This window comes from Hipposideros armiger, unplaced genomic scaffold, assembly GCF_001890085.2.
Source record: "Hipposideros armiger isolate ML-2016 unplaced genomic scaffold, ASM189008v1 scaffold_86, whole genome shotgun sequence".
NCBI classification, from domain to species: domain Eukaryota; kingdom Metazoa; phylum Chordata; class Mammalia; order Chiroptera; family Hipposideridae; genus Hipposideros; species Hipposideros armiger.
Window position 1 is genome coordinate 390866 of NW_017731436.1, and position 16469 is coordinate 407334.

Below are 16469 nucleotides of genomic sequence, written 5' to 3' on the forward strand. Positions count from 1 at the left end.
GGCAAATCCCACTCAGTGGGCTCAGCCCCCCGTACAGCAGCCTGTAGTTGTGGATGTGGCCACAACTACATGAAGAAACCCCACAGCCTATCAGACTGAGGGTCATTCCCACCCACTGATATGCCAATATTAATGAAGGCTCAACTATAACAGGAGGGCACACACAACCCACACAGGGACACTCCTGGAGCACCCAGCTCATGTGGCCAGGGAGACTGTGCCACTGGGCCCCACAGGACACCTATTACATAAGGCCCCCCAGTCAAGACTGGGAGACATAGCAGATCTACCTAATACACAGAAACTAACAGAAAGGCAGCCAAAATGAGGAAATAAAGAAATATGTTCCAAATGAAAGAACAGGAGAAAACTCCGGAAACGGAACAAAATGGAAGCAAGCAACCTACTAGAGACAGAGTTCAAAACAATGGTAATAAGCATGCTCAAGGAACTTGGTGAGACCTTCAACAAAGAGATAGCAAACATAAAAAAGGACATAGAAACCATAAAAAAAAACCCATTCAAAAGTGAAGAATTCAATAACTAAATGAAGAATGCTTTAGAAGGAATCACCAGCAGACTATAGATGAAGCAGAGGATTGAATCAACAATTTGGAAGACAAAGTAGCAGAAAACACCCAAGCAGAACAGCAAAAAGAAAAAAGAATCCAAAAAAAAATGAGGATAGTTTAAGAGACCTCTGGGACAACATTAAGTGTAACAACGTTTGTATTATACGGGTACCAGAGGAGAAGCGAGAGAGAGAGAGCAAGGAATTGAGAATCTATTTGAAGAAATAATGACTGAAAACTTTCCTAACCTGGCGAAGGAAATAAACATACAAGTCTAGGAAATGCAGAGAGTCCCAAACAGGATGAACTGAAACAGGCTCACACCAAGACACATTACAATTAGAATAGCAAAGGTTAAAGATAGAGAGAATCCTAAAAGCAGCCAGAGAAAAGCAACTAGTAACTTATAAGGGAGCTCCCATAAAACTGTCAGCTGATTTTTCAACAGAAACTTTACAGGCCGGAAGGGACTGGCACAAAATATTCAATGTGATGAAAAGCAAGGACCTACAACCAAGACTACTATACTCATCAAAGCTATCATTCAGAATTGAAGGACAGATAAAGAGCTTCCCTGACAAGAAAAAGCTAAAGAAATTCATCACCACCAAACTAGTATTACAAGGAATCTTAGAGGGACTTAAGATGGAAAGAAAAAAAAATCAAAATAATAATAAAATAGCAATAGTTACATATCTATCAACAATTACTTTCAATGTAAATGGATTAAACGCTCCACTGAAAAGACATAGGAGAGCTGGATGGATAAGAAAACAAAACCCTTACATATGCTGCCTACAAGAGAATCACTTCAGATTGAAAGACACACACAGATGGAAACTAAAGGGATGGAGAAAGATATTTCATGAAAATGGAAACAAACAAACAAAGCTCCGTAGCCATACTTATATCAGATAAAAAAGACTTTAAAACAAAGGCTATCACAAAAGACAAAGAAGGACCCAGTAATCCCACTTCTGGGTACTTATCCGAAGAAACCCGAACTCTACTTTGAGGGGACATGTGCATCCATATGTTCATTGCAGTACTGTTTATACAATGGCCAAGATGTGGAGGCGGCCTGGGTGTCCACCAATGAAGAATGGATAGAGTAGGTGGTGCATATATACTGTAATGGAATATTGCTCTTCCACGGAAGGGAACGGGTTCTTGCCATCTGTGGCGGCATGGATGGACCTGGAGGGAATTGTGCTGAGTATGTCAGACAGAGAAAAGCATATGCAATGTGACTTTGCTTACATGTGGAACCCAAAGAACAAAATAAACCAACAAAACAGAAACAAACTCATAAATACAGAGAACATATTGATGGTTGCCAGATGGGAGGGAGTTTGGGGGTGAGTGAAAAACGGGAAGGGATTAAGTACAAACTGGTAGTTACAAAACAGTCACAGGGATGTAAAGTAAAGCACAGGAAATATAGTCAATAATATGGTAATAACAATGTATAGTGCCAGGTGGGTACTGGATTAGTCAGGGGGGTCATTTCTTAAATTATATAAATGTCTAACCACTATGCTGTACACCTGGAATTAATATAAAATAATACTGAATGTCAACCGTAATTGAAAAATTAAAAAAAAATGGGGGCGGGGCTGGAATGTGAAGGGGAATAAGAGGTTCACATATCCAGGTATAAAACAAATGAGCCACGGGGATATAAGGTACAGCATAGGGAATAGAGTCAAGAATATTGTGATAGCGTGGTACAGTGTCGGATGGTTGCTGGACCTATAGTGATCACTTCTTCAGGTATATAAATGTTGAATAACTAGGGTGTACACCTGAAAATAATATAGTAGTGTATGTTAGCTATATTTTAATCGAAATCTTAAAATAAATAGTGAGAGAAGAGCATGTCCACTTCCCACTGCTGGTTTGGGATTAAACGAGATACTGATCCTCACATGTCTTGAACAGGGCTGACGCTCACTAAACGTGAGCCAGTTTCTTTCCTCTTTCTATCCCCATTTTCCTTCTCTGAAAAATAAGAAGGATAACCCTAACGGGCCATTTGTGTGGGCGGGTGCAGACAGAACACGATGTCCTGTGATCACTTGCGGACTGGAGTGGCAAGGACTTTGATGTATACATACTTTCTTTCAAAGATGACAAATTATTAGCAAAGCGAAGCAAGCCAACACAAACAAGACACCAGCACTCCCAACAAATAAACCCAGCAAGTGCTGCGGGGGGCTGGCGCCCTGCCTCCCCGGCTGTAAACACAGCCGGAGGGTCACTGGGGTGAAGCAGAGCCCCGAGTGACTACAAGCAGGCTCGGGATGGTTGGCTTTCCCCTTGCAGCTCTTTCTACCCAGAAACAAGGGGCGCCGGAGGCTGTCATCCCCCCAGCCTACCCCAAATGGAGAGTCTTTGACCTGTTTGCCATGGAAACTCTGCTGAGGGTGATTCAGGTCTATAAGCAGACAGAGCTGGAGGGCCACAGGACGGGTCCCTTGCAGAAACATGGAACTTCTTTAGGGAGATTTGTTCCAGATAAAGAAGGACCACGGCCTGCGGGATTCTAAGGCAGTGATGGCCAGGGCCAGCCAGGCTGTGGTTTCAGGTGCCCGTGGAAAGCCCCCGTGCCTGCCTTCTGAAGCTGGAAACAAAGCCTGCCTTTCCACACGGCCACAGAAGCACAGCCTGCGACCCCCTCCTTGGAGAGACACCTGGTCAGTTTTTGCTGTGTAGAAATGAGCACCTTGTCTGATGATTTGCACTAAGGGGCGCATGGCCGAGCTACGATTTTGGCTGAGCGGGAGACCCAGCCGCGCTCTCCACTGCATACTTAAAAGGGGGTGATGGAGTCGGTATGGACTGAGGCGAAGGCACAGAGTGAGACACGGGGATGTCCAGCCAGCCAGCCTGCTTCGGGCAGCTGTATATTGTCCCCCAGACAACACCCTGGTCTGTGTCAGGGGACTTTCCATCGCAAGGTGCCACAAGCAGTTTCTGGAAGAGATTTTGTGTGCACTTGTCCTTCACAGCCCCTGACTAACCAGTTGCTCGGTGGCCCCCACCCTCCTGCCCTCATCCAAGCCTTTTGGTTGTGGGTGTCCGGAGGCCTTCTAGGCGCTTGGTTTGTTAGTGGGTTAGTGAACATGGAAGTGGAAGGGAAGACTTTTCAGGGAGCTGCGGCCCCACTGCAGGCTGCTCCTACCATGTCACTCTGAGACTGTGTGGCCCCGTACGCGGCCATCCCGTTGGAGGGTGCAGCTGGCTGTGGTGTGTCAGGCTGGACGTACCCTCTTCTGTCAATTAGGCTACAAGAGAAAACAAAAGAGTGCAGGAGGAAGAGAGTGAATAAAAAGCCAAAGGTGCCATAAAAACTTTTAATTTTCTATTTTGGGGGTCCCTCTTTCTGCGATGGGCCCCACCTCAGGCACCTTGGAACACACCTCTACTCACCTTTGGTAGTCAGGTCCCAAATTCTGTCACTTCTGCCTTTTAAAATGCTTGTAGCATGTTCCCTCCCTGCCACCTGCTGCAGACCCCACCTTGTCTGCTGGCCTCAGCTCCACCAGCCTCTGCCCGCCCGTTCATGGCCCCCATTGCCATCAGCATTCTTTCTATTGCCTAGTCCTAGTCCTGTCACATCACCCCTCCTGTGGCACAGCTTCCAGGGCGCTCCGTCACCTGCGAACAAGTCCAGACCCCTACTCGTGGATTTCGGGCCTGACACACCTGTCCCCAACTTTCCTGTCTAGCCTTAAATCCACGTCTTCTTGTTACACACACGGCGCTCACAGGTTCATTCCTGCCACAGTGGAGTCCGAGTGCCTGCCACGCGCCAGCGCATGGCATGGGGACAGAAGCCACGGACTCCGTAAGCACTCTGCTTTGCCAGCTTATGTGTTTGTTCAAGCTCTGGGTTTTCTTTCCCAAAGTCACTTCCCTTCCACTCCACTGTCCTTTCTTCATGGCCCAGGTCCCAAAGCCCCGCAGCTGCTACTCTGGTCCTTGTACCAGCTTCGTCCCTTCTCTGGCTTCTCTTAGCGCTACGTGGGATCCTCCTAGCGACACACCTCACTGTTTGCCTGGTGTCTCGGTGACTTTATACAGTCTCGTCTAGCAACCTGCAAGCTCCCGAGGGCAGTTTTTATCTTTGCTCCTCCACGGTCTCTGCCCCAGGGATTCGGGGCCCTTGGAGGCCCCTGGGCGCCTGTATCAGGCATTACCTGCTCCCACATTTGTGTCTGTCATGGAATGTGACCTCCATGAGGGCAAGAATCGGGTCTTCTTAACCACTGTATCTCCACAGCTGACAGCCAGTAGGTGCTGAGCAAATGCTTGTGGACTGAATGAATAAAAATGGGTCCTTTGTCTCCCATAGACAAGCTTTCTGAACATGTTTCTGAAGATTGCTTTTCTGTGCTCTAGGGCACTGCTGCTGATTAGAAAGTAGGGGTGTAGCTTTACCATTAAGAAAGCTGGTTTGAGTGAAGTCTCAGTGTTTAACTTGAGTCTAAGGGCAGAACTGCAAAGGGCAGCAGGAGGTTGACCTAGTAGGTGGGTGTGTCCTCTGTGCCCCCCCCCAACCCCTGGTCCCCCCACTGTGTGGGTCTCCTGGGACCAGGAGGAGGGCCGGGCTGCAGAGGCTGCTCCTATGTGTCAGCTTGGCTTTGAGAAGAGAGGATCATTGCGACTACCAGCTTCAGGTCTTCAAGTGACGGAAGAACAAGCATTAAAAAATACCTGTTACAGGATCTTGAAATGGAATGCTTTCTGCTTCAGTTTCAGTTGAATCCTCAGAGGTTTAGAAAAAAAACAACAGGCACCAAGAACCTCTATCTGCCCAAGGGAGGCCCTGGGCCATCCATGCAGGACCATCAAAGGGGTTCTCAGACCACGTGTGCAACCCCCTTCAAGGGTATAAAAGACTGAAGGTGAACAGACCAAAGAAGGATGACTGGAACGAAGGGGTCGTCTGCACCCTGCTGAGGACGAGAGCTAGGGAGGCTGGGGCTGGGGGCTGCTGAGCTGAGGGTGAGAGGCCAGACGTGGGTCCCTGGGAGAGAGCCAGTGTGGAGCTGGCTCAAAGGGGCATCGCAGGGGTTGGATTGCATCCCCCCCAAAAGATATGTATTGTAGAAATCCCAACCCTGGGAGGCATGAAGGGATGGAAGGTGTTAACCTTCAATGAACTTGGAAGTTCTGATTCACTGAAACGACACTATTTTGGAGGAAATGGAAGTGGCCTGAGTCCTTTTTCCTCCTTAAGTGACAGAAGACTTGAAGGGGCTCTCAGGAGATTTTACCCAGGAGCAGAAAAAGAACTAGGCGACCAAGAGAGTCGGAAGGGATAGCAGGGAGGAAAGAATCAAGTTGTCTGCCTGCGTCCTGTGTAGTCAGCCTGTTTAACGTACCAGCCACCACCTAAGACTGTGACATTCTGCCACGCGTCTCCCTCCATCTTCACAATGGCCCATGACGGTGTTCTCCTGAGCTCATCTCTGGCCTTGGGCCTCCGTGCCCCCTCCCTCCTGAACTCCTTCAGTTTCTTCTCTGACAAGCCAGGCTCTCCCCTTGCCGCTGAGCCTTTGCACATGCTCTTCCCTCTGTCTGTCTTCCTAATGCCTTTCTCCCAATCCCTACTCATCCTTTAGAACAGCCCCCTCCTCTGGGAAGCCTGACTAGGTGTTCCCTGGCACCTGCACCTTGCCGTCCATCACTGTGAGGAATTGCTCTCCACAGGTCTGTATTGCCCACAAAGCTGCACCCAGCACAGTCTGTTCCACTGGTGCCCGCTCAGTATTACGGCCAGCTGAATTCTGAGGACTGGCTGGCCCACAGCTCTGCCCTGCAGAGCCTGACGCTGACCACGCCTTGGGACTTTCTGTCTTTCCAATTTTCCATTCCTCCTGCCAGGTTTGTATGAGGATCCCCGTCCTTCCCCCAAACCTTGCCATTTCCACCCTGCTGTCCCCACACCTCTGGGGACACTGCCCAGGGGAACTGAGTGTGAGTCTGTAGACCTCACTGGGAAACAGGAAGACACAGATGCTCTCTCTCTCTCTCTCTCTCTCTCTCTCTCTCATGAGCACACTGTAAATGTTTTAGAGGCAACTTAAGTGCACAATTCTGGGCATTTAGGTGATTCTCAGCCCCTGTCTGAGGCAGGGGACACTGTTAAGTGGGCGGGGCTGGCTGGGATGCTCGTGGAAGGCCCTGGCCCTCTTAAGGGCAGAGGGGCTGAAAGAGGCAGGACAGAGAGAGGAGAAAGAACGCGACAAGAGGGGGGACCAACACAAACACCACCTCCTCATTTTTGATCGAAGTGTTGGAAACATCCTCCATGGGTGTAACTCACAATAATCAAGAGCTGACTCTGTTGGGGACTTGTGTGATTCTGACGTGGAGACAGCAGTCCCAGTGGATACATGCATGAGTTCTGATGTCAGATGCCTGGGTGTGAGCCCTGACTTGGCAGCGTTTACTTGCTGTGTGATCGTGGACATATTATTAATATTTAACCTCTCCGTGCCTCAGTTTCCTCGGCCATAAAATGAGATACAATAGTACAGAGTGAGGTTCTAAAAGTTAACACATCTAAAGCACTTAGAACAGAGCCTAATGCTGTTCAATAAATGTCAGCTACTGCCACTGTTAATATTACTGTTGTCTTATCATCACCACAACCTCAACTGCTTCATGCCACACGGATGTCTCCCACCGAACTATTTCAGCATTTACATTCTACACAAGTCTGCTCTTAGCCCTTATTTCTACAGGTTTTCTAATCGCTTCCTGCATCTCCCTCACTATGCTAACCACAGCTCCCTGCTTGCCACTGATTTCCCCTGAATGTGACACAAAAACAATGGAAGAACCAAAACGGTGCCAAGCATGATGCAACAAACAGCCAGATCTCTATGATCTCTACTTCACTAAGGCCATGTCCCCGTGGCACCAAGTGGAGTCCGGACCTGGTGGTCATCTGGGCGGTGTGACCAAATCCACCAGCTGTGGCCAGGTCTCACCTGGTCAGGCCTGTGCTCACTCAGCTAAGGTGTCTGCTTTCCTGAGATCTGGTAAAGAGCATGATGCTTTCTAAGTCTTACCTTGGAGAGATGGGCCCACACAGGGCAACACAGCAATTTGTAAAGATATTTCCGTAGCTGTAGGGGTTGTAATTTTCTTTACCTCTTTTATTTGACCAAGATCCTTTAATCTGAAAGAAAAGGACAGTCAGTAACACAGTATCCTTCATATCAATGCCACAGTTCAGGCAAATTGGACCCTGAGAAGTCCACAATGAATGCAAATCATCTTTACTCATTTCTTCAGCAGGAGAGAAATGGAGACACTTTTGTCAAGGAAAACTGGTATTTACCCCAAACTTGGAAATAACCCAGTCAGGCTGGGGAGAGAGACAATAATCTCTTATTTCTGCTACATGGCACTGAAAGGTCAGCTCACATTAGCCAGTGGAGATTGTTGTCACTCACATTTAGTGTGCTAAACAGTAATTAAATGAGTGGCTGCCCCAAGAGTTAACATGGCTCCCCTAATTGCCAATTTATAGCCCATCTGAATTCAGCCTCATAGTGCTGCCAAAATAATTTTGCAGATTCTAATGTTCATCATTACCAAATACAAAAAAAAGTGTATTAATATACTCTGAACTCACATATCTCATCGGCACTGATTTGCTCAAGCCTTGAAGGCAAGCTGAGTGATTCTGAGACATTTAGTTCCTACACTGATAGAGACTCGGTCAGAATCTAAATATTTAGAGCAAAGAGGACCAGCCTCATGAAGAAACATTTTTCAGCACTGTGTTTGTTTTGATATCTCCTCTCTATCTGCAGTAAACACAGGCATGTAATCCTGGATAAAAAGTGGAATTCTGGGTCTAGGTGATCATCTCCAAAAATGCAACGGAGATGTTAACTATGAAAGGCAGGCTTATGTGTTCACTCTGAGATGCCAGCCTGCCCTGGCCTCTCTTCAGGAGAGGGGTGACAAGTTGTTCACAAAACCACTGTAAAGAAAGAGGCCTCCTCCTCAGGGCTCGAAATTGGGTGTCACTTGGCCGACCTTAGTATCCAACTGACGTGGTCAGAAAGCAAGGCAATCTAGGGTTTTCCAACAGAGACACTGGACAGACAGATGAAATGTCTGCACATTCTTTGCCCTTTCTCCCTCGGCTGCTCAACATAAGACAACACACCCAGGCCCCATACCACCGGGAACTTACATCTTCATTCGTTGTCTGGTTGGAGCTGATCAGGTACGTGTGGAAACCCGAGAGCCCAACAATAGACCAGACGGAGAAGAAGCACACCACAGCTTCCAGCACGGTGACCTGGAGTCAAGGAAGTGAACCGGGAGGACAGGAAAAGCTCTTGGGGTCCCCAGGGAGCCGGCGCGACGCGCGATTTGGACAAGAAAAGCACCGGCAGTCCCTGAGGCCTGTCTGTCGGTCCAGCCCCGCACTGGTGTCCTCCCGGACCAGAGGGAGGTCTTCGGGGCGGGCCCTATGCCATTCCTGCCACCTGCCTAGCATTTGCACTCAGTAAACGACTGGTGGCTCGCTCAACATGACCTGGTTACATCTTCATGGGTGACAGTTCCTCTGACTGTCCTCCCCACCTGACCGTCGCCTTTTCTTGTGACTCAGTGTGTAGCCACCGAGGGTGGAGCCAAACCAGGAAGCTCACTGGCTGGAGTTGGCAAAGGCCTAGGCTCCTGACGAAAGGACTCAACACTGAATAGCACCTCAATCAGACTACAGCTTTGGCTTCTGAATGCTGAGGGCCATAGTACCAACAGGTTTCTGTCCCAACCCTATCTGAGGCTGTAAATTGTCACACCAGCAACAGGTGACAGTCGTGTGCAGGGCTGACCGCAGATGGCTGTAGCCCAGGCAGGGCTTATCTTCCTGGCTTCCTCTCTCTTGGCAGCCCTTCCACACTTTGGGGGCTGCCTGCTCCCACCTGTGGGTGGGTTTCTGACCCAAGGGGGGCATTTCTCAGAGTGGCATCGGGGTGAGGGGTATTATCACTTAGGGGACCTTCTCCCTGACCCTCAGCTAACCCTGACGTATAAGGCTGTCCTCGGCTGTTTGGTAGGTAACGGGGAAACCTCACTGCTCAGCAGACACTGAGGGATGGGAAGTTAGTTCCACAAGGGATGTTATAACCAAAGGAGAAAAGGCTTGGCAGTCTTCAACGGAAGAGAGAAATCAACCAGAGTGTGGCAATTTGAAAAGACTAGAGAATTCCTCTGTCCCATAAAGGTTTACACAATTCTATTCACAAGCTACAGATGTTTCTCAGGAAAAAAAAACAACAAAGTCATCATAGGTCTGGGAGTTTAAATATACACCATGTATCCCCCAACCATAAATTACAAGGAGAGAAAGTAAAGACTCATGCTTTCCTGAGATGCTTCCAAGGATGGAAGCCATAGACCGTGCTGTAATATATCACCATTGATTTTTTTTCAGGATTGTATACAATTCATCTTTAGACCAGCTAAATAAATACATTATCCAGGGCAGTGCCATCATTTGCCACACCATAATTAATGGATGCCACTGTCGGTGCGCGTGGGGCTGCATACAACACGAGACATGAATGGGCTCTGAGCGACTTTCAACAACAGGATAAACCACTGGGTCTGCTCTCGGAGAGGTAGAAAGTGCTTTCCTTTTCTAAGGTCTAAACTTCCAGAAACTGCAGGCTCGATGGAAAGCACCACCCTGGAGTTAAAAGGACATCTCAGGAGGAGAAGAATGTTCCTCTGCCAGGGAGCCGGGAGAGGGAAATGGCCCAGAGCGGCCGGGGTCTTCCGAGGTGGCCCTGCCCACCCCCCTGGAGGAAGGAAGTCACCCGGAGGGATGAGCCGTCACAGCTCTGAGAAGAGGAAGATGAAGTCAGCATTTGGAAAAGCAGATAAACATGGATGAGTACAGAGGAACGATGGGGAACAGAGAGACGCAGATTAGCAGACACTTCCCCAGGGCTGCCACCAGTCTGGGCAAGCCCTTCATTTCTCCCAGGGTTACCCAGGCGGGCAATGTTATGGTGGGAGGCTTGGTGTGCACCTGGGGATGCATGGACAGTGGCCGTGTAGAAGGTCTCCTGCTCAACTGAAGTGGAGACAATGGTGGGGTAAGCAGGGGGAGGCTGAGTCAGGAACACTGGGTGCATAAATGCAGACGACACTGGCAATGAACTTGCAGAGACTGGAGGAAAAGTTAAGAGACAGATAGATCAAAGAGGAGGCAATGCATGAAACGAAGTAGAAAAGAGAGAATGAAAAACGGAAGGAAAGATTTTTTTTACCAAATAACACAAAAGCCGAACTTTGATCTCAGAAATACTACGCATCGCCAAAAGTTTACAATCCAGGTAGAAAGACAGTGATGTCAAAATGTACAGAACAGTCATATGTGTGAACCATGTAAAACCAGGCATTAAAAGTGGAGGTGAGTGACAGCATTTTAAGTGGCTCCTCCCCGTTTTCTGGCTGCTGCTTCTTCCGCAATGCCCCTAGCAATGATCACCCCCACAAGGAGGCATGGTCACCAGTGGATGTGGAAGTTTAAAGATTTAGAGCAGCAACAAAAAAAAAATTCAGCTTCTATATTAATATCTCAAATGCTTTAGAAGCATTTTATAAACAGCAGAATGCAGTTTCACTGTTAGCTCACAGCTGGATCAAAATGACATGAATTCAAGGTAGGATGCAAACTGCGGCTCCCTCTTGCTTCTCCCCCACACAGCTGATGCTTCTCCCAGTGCGTCTTAAGGAATACTCATCATCATTCACAACTACGGCTGGCATCACGGGCTACGTGTCAGGTACTGCTCCAAAGGCTTCAGGGGACTCACGCAATCCTCACACCAACACAGCGAGAAGCACAGTTCCCACTTCACCTATCGAGAAGCTGAGGCAGAAAGCAGGTAAGTAATTTAAGATACAGCAGAGGTAGGATTTGAACCCTGGAAGTCTAGCTCTACAGGTATGACAGAAAAGCCACAGGCTGGTTCCTTTCTTAATTCTTGCGGAGGGACAGGTGGCTGGAGGCTGACCCTCCCCTCTGTTGGGGGAGAACCTTGTCAGGTTCTGAAGGAGTGGCAGCTGAAGGAGTCCATTCCCCTCCAAGTTCACTGTCAGACTGCGGTGCAAAGCTCTGAACAACACATCTCCTCACTGACCCAACAGCTAGATGGTGAAAATGTCTATGCCATAATAAGATCAAGAAATATGTGTCTCTTAAATGTATAAAAACCCACTTATTGATTTTTGAAAATAGAGAAATAAGAGGAAACATGCCAACTCCACTAGGAGTCAATTTAATAAGCACTTGGATGTTTATTGCATCAGAGTTCCAAATTATAGCAGCTACCACTGCCAGCCTGTATGTCTCCCCCTAGTAAAACAGTGAGACCCTTTTGTTTCCCGGGCATGGCTTTAAATTCCTCACAGCCTCTAGCCCATGATGTCACAGCCAGAGACACTCGCTAGCTGATTATGGAATTGAAAAGGACTGAAAAATGCTGATGTGCAGACGCCCCTCCATTGGGCTTCCACAAAATTGCAGGAGGGTGTGCTCTGAGCCTTTCTAGCATAGAGGAGGACAAGCTCCCAGCCCTAAGGGAGCAGGGTTCTGATTGCCCATGGGAAGGTAAACAAGGGGAGGTGGCCTTGAAGGACGTGGAAACAGTGTTGTGTTGGGCAGAATGGTGAGGACACCTCACTATTTGGAGAGTCATAAAAAGGGAGTCATCATGGAACCAAAGCTTTTTTACCTTTTTGGGTTTTCCACTCTTTTCTCAGAAAAATGCATACAAACACATTTTTTCTTATAATTTCAGGAGGCTCATAAACTCCCCTGACACCGCTCCATGGGTACACATTGACCCCCAGGTTAAAATGCCATGATTTATTCCAATCTCTCTTTTTACAGATAGGAGGCTGAGGCTCAGAGTGGTCAAGCCACTTATAAGAACTCACACAGCAGTTCATGGCACAACAGAACTAGAACTTGGTCTCCAGATTGCTAGGAGAGAAAAAAGCCTCCCCAAGGCCCCAAACTATGGCAGTGTCACATGACAGGCAAGACTGAGATTGCCTGTGACATCAAATTTTGTTCCTCAGTCCCATGGCCTTAGAGCTTGCCTAATGTGTGAAGATCGTGTCTCTGTTAATATGTGACTGTGCCTATCTCTTCACATTCCAGCAATCAGCCTGGAGAACTGATTTTTTTACTGAGTGCCAAATCCAGATGACAATTTGTTTTACGAAGTCTGTGTGTTTCATGAGCGTTTCCTCACTGACCAACTCCCCTGGATTCCAGAATGGCCAGGGAACACTGAAGTCCAAGGTGTCGCCTTGGGCCCTTTCCTTTCTGGGCACTGGGCTTATGAAGCTCTGGGTGCCACATGGTGTTAAGGGACATTGCTCTGTGGGCACCAGACATGTGCCCCTGAGTCCTCATCCATTTTATTCTGTGTTAGGTCTCTGTCTTGGGCTCTAATATTTAAACATAAGAAATAGATGGTGATGGGGATCATTTCTTTCTTTCTTTCTTTTTTTCTCTAAAAATTACAGAATAGGCAACGCTTCCCTATGGGAATAGCTTTAACATCAGGGCAGAATTGGAGATAGTTCCCTTTGTTCTCTAGATTGAATGTCTACATCAGCATTTAATGCTTTTAAATATTTAGGTTCAGGAGCCTGTCAGCATATTTTCCTCACCAAAAGATGACCCCATAATCCTTAGACAGAGATAGGAAATACAGCTCGTGCCCTTGTCACCTGAGTGCCCATCACTGTGCCTGAGATGGGGGCTGCTGACTTCACGGAGACCTACATGGCAGACACTTTGAAAATGGAAAGTCACTGAGACCCTTCAGATGAGATCATTTCACCATCATCTTTCAGGCTCTCAAATCCGTTTCTCTTAGACACTTTTGTATCAGGCAATAAGGATGTGTCGTCCCAAATTAATCTATGAAGTCACTATAATTCTAATCAAAATTGCAACTGGAATTTAAAAAATGGAATGAGACAAACTGATTCTAAAATTCATCAGGAGGAGAAAGCGTGCAAGAAAAAGTAAGACATTTTGACAACGAACATCATGGGGATGGGGGCGAGGGAAGCCTTTTCTAGTAAACAAAACAAGGTGAGAACAGCACAAGAACAGACTCTGAAACAGACACGTGGACATATGGGATAAAGAAGGTGTTTCAATTTAGTGTTGGAGCAGTAGGTGGCTGGTTCTCCATGGGTGGTCCGTGACCCTTAGGGACCCTAAGATCGTTTCAGGGATCCTCCAGGTCAAAACTATTATGCTTTCCTGTCAACACCCCAACATTATTGACCAGTTTCCCTCTCATTCTGTCATTCAGTGGCTGCTTCTGGAGGCTGCATGATGCAAGATGTCCTCATTCTCATGTAATAGAATGTTTGTGGACTCTTGTGTTTTAAAAATGTCTGTTTTAATTTCAAACACAATATATAGAAACAGATATAATCTATACAAACAAAAGCTCTTGGGGGTCCTCAGTAATTTTTAAGAGTGTAAAGGGGTTCTGAGACCAACATGTTTGAGAACTGCTTGAATAGAATAATAAGCCATATGGGGACCCGGGGACCCTTTGCTAAACATTTGGGAAACATAAAGTTAGGGCTTTAGTTCACACCACACACACACAAAATTATACTGCAGACAAATTACTGTGCAAAACTTAAGAAACAAAATATAAAGGTCTTAGAGGAAAATAAAGGAATTATTTGTATAATTTTGAGGTGAGACTATAAGGCACAAAGCCTAGAGCCATGTAGTATAAGATTTATAGATTGATTTCATTAATAAATTAAACATTTTTGTATAAAAAAGTAAACAGACTGGGAAAATAATATTGGCAAAAGATATTTAAAATATTATTGAGAATACATAAGGAACATGTTAGTAGGAAAAGAACAAACAGCCCGGTTAAACAATGGACAAAGGGTATGGAGTGACACATTGTGGTAAGAAAAAAAAGGCAAACAAACACGAAAATATGTACAAACCGATTATTATCCAGAAAATGGAAATTAAAGCAACGAATTTTTTTCTGCTCATCAAACTGGCAAAACATCACAGCACTGGTAACATGCAGTGTAGATGAAGGTGCGTGGAAAAGGAAGGAGGATAAATTGGTACAATCTCTTTAGGGGACAATTGGGCACACGCATCAACATCTAAACTATGCTTAACTTTCAACTCAGTGATTCCATTTAGTTGTCAATCCTAGAGAAATACTAACCCTTGTGCACAAAGAAATACACACAAGAAAATCCACCACCCCATTTTTTGAGCAGCGAAAGAAGACATCTAAATATCCATCAATAGAAGAGTACATTGTGCTTTATCTGTATTCTGGAACTGTATAAAGCAGTCAAAAAAAGTATGAGGGAGATCTATATGTTGACATGGAAATGCCTCCAGGAAATATTTAAAAATCAAATAGGAGAACAACGCAAAGGGTATGATCCCTTTCAGGTATGAGCAGTTTCCCCAGCTGTACACCGGTCTGTGTGCATGAATGCACACATATGTATTCAAACTCTTAGACCATCTGGAAGGACCCATAAAACTGACAAGGCTTCCTGTGGAAGGACGGAGGAAAGGACAAGAGCAAGGCTTCCTTTTTACTCTCACCTTTCTGACTGTGTGAAACTTTTCACAGTGGGAGTATGTTCTTTGATCACTTGGGCCATTCTAAAAACCAAACCACCTCCCCCACCCCCACTTTGTGATCTGACGAGACAGAATGTGATGCTTATTCTCCGGAAACTCCCTCCATGAGACTCACTTCTCGGGGTGGATCGAGGGGCTGGTCGTCAGTTCGGAGAACTGGGCTCCAGCTCTGGCAACACTGCGGAGTATAAATTGGGGTCGCTAACTTCTCAGTGCAGGTCAGCTGTAAGAGACCTAAGGACACACCTGTCCTACCTATTTTCTGGGGTCTGTATGATGATTAACTGTGGACGGGCCCTGAAAGCCTAGTGTTGGTGAAGGCCTGTGCTGCCTTCCTGAACTTTCCACTGGGCCTATGGTGTCCTTCCTTTCCGTGGGCACGTGGGCCAAATCCACGCCTTCTACCAAATTCCATCAAAACACAATGGTGGCCATCCGTGTCTTCCAGATGGTGTGCCTCCAAATGACCGCAAATTGGTGATAAAAAGGCTTTCTGTCCAAAGCCTCCACAAATGTAGAATTAATTACCATTTGATTTCCCAACCACTGAAAACTCTTTGTTTTGGGAGCGTTGAACAATAAGTCATGATTAAAAATGACTGTAATCCTTTTAATTAGACATTAACACTGGTCCACTGAAATTGCTGTTGATGGGCGGAGATCCCCTCTCCAGGCTCCTTGTCAAATGATGCGGAAACCCGGCTGCTGGCCCTGCGTGCCTGCTCCTCAGGGCTCTACCTCCCAGACCTGAGGAGTCAGCGGGCAGGAGCCGTGGCCACGTGGCTTCCCTGATGCTGCTTGACCGGTACCATTTCCCATGCGGCTGTAACACTGTCACTGTCAGGTACCTGATTTTTCCCTTCTTCTCACATCTCACGCACGTAACTCCACAGGACCCTAAAGTTACTCAAGGCCGCTGTGGAGGTTCCCATGTGTGATCTCTTAGGTTCTCTGGGTAAACGTATCTCAAACAGAGTTCATTTCTCCGCAAACCAGCGCTAGCTGTCTCCCTTTTCCCCTGTGCTCAGGGCTGAACCCCTAGAATCGCTCTGACCCCTTCCTCCTCCTTCCCACTCGCAGCGGAACCGATCCCAGCTCCCAGCTCCCAGCTGAGCTTGTCATGGATTTCAGTTTCTGGGCCTGTCCTCTGCAGACGTCTCCTCACTACT

The 16469-nt window shown here is 47.0% G+C and overlaps 1 protein-coding gene across 3 annotated transcripts in view; it reads right to left on the reverse strand.

Moving 5' to 3' along the window:
• The window catches only part of ZDHHC14 (zDHHC palmitoyltransferase 14), a 277548-nt gene that overhangs the window by 20782 nt on the left and 240297 nt on the right, over positions 1 to 16469 (reverse strand). For all 3 annotated transcript variants that reach the window (XM_019644170.1, XM_019644169.1, XM_019644168.1), the window contains exons 6-8: positions 8797 to 8899; positions 7658 to 7767; positions 3757 to 3859 (exon numbers count right to left, since the gene is read on the reverse strand). In XM_019644170.1, coding sequence (XP_019499715.1) covers positions 3757 to 3859; positions 7658 to 7767; positions 8797 to 8899 — 316 coding nt within the window. The remainder of the gene's footprint in view (positions 1 to 3756; positions 3860 to 7657; positions 7768 to 8796; positions 8900 to 16469) is intronic.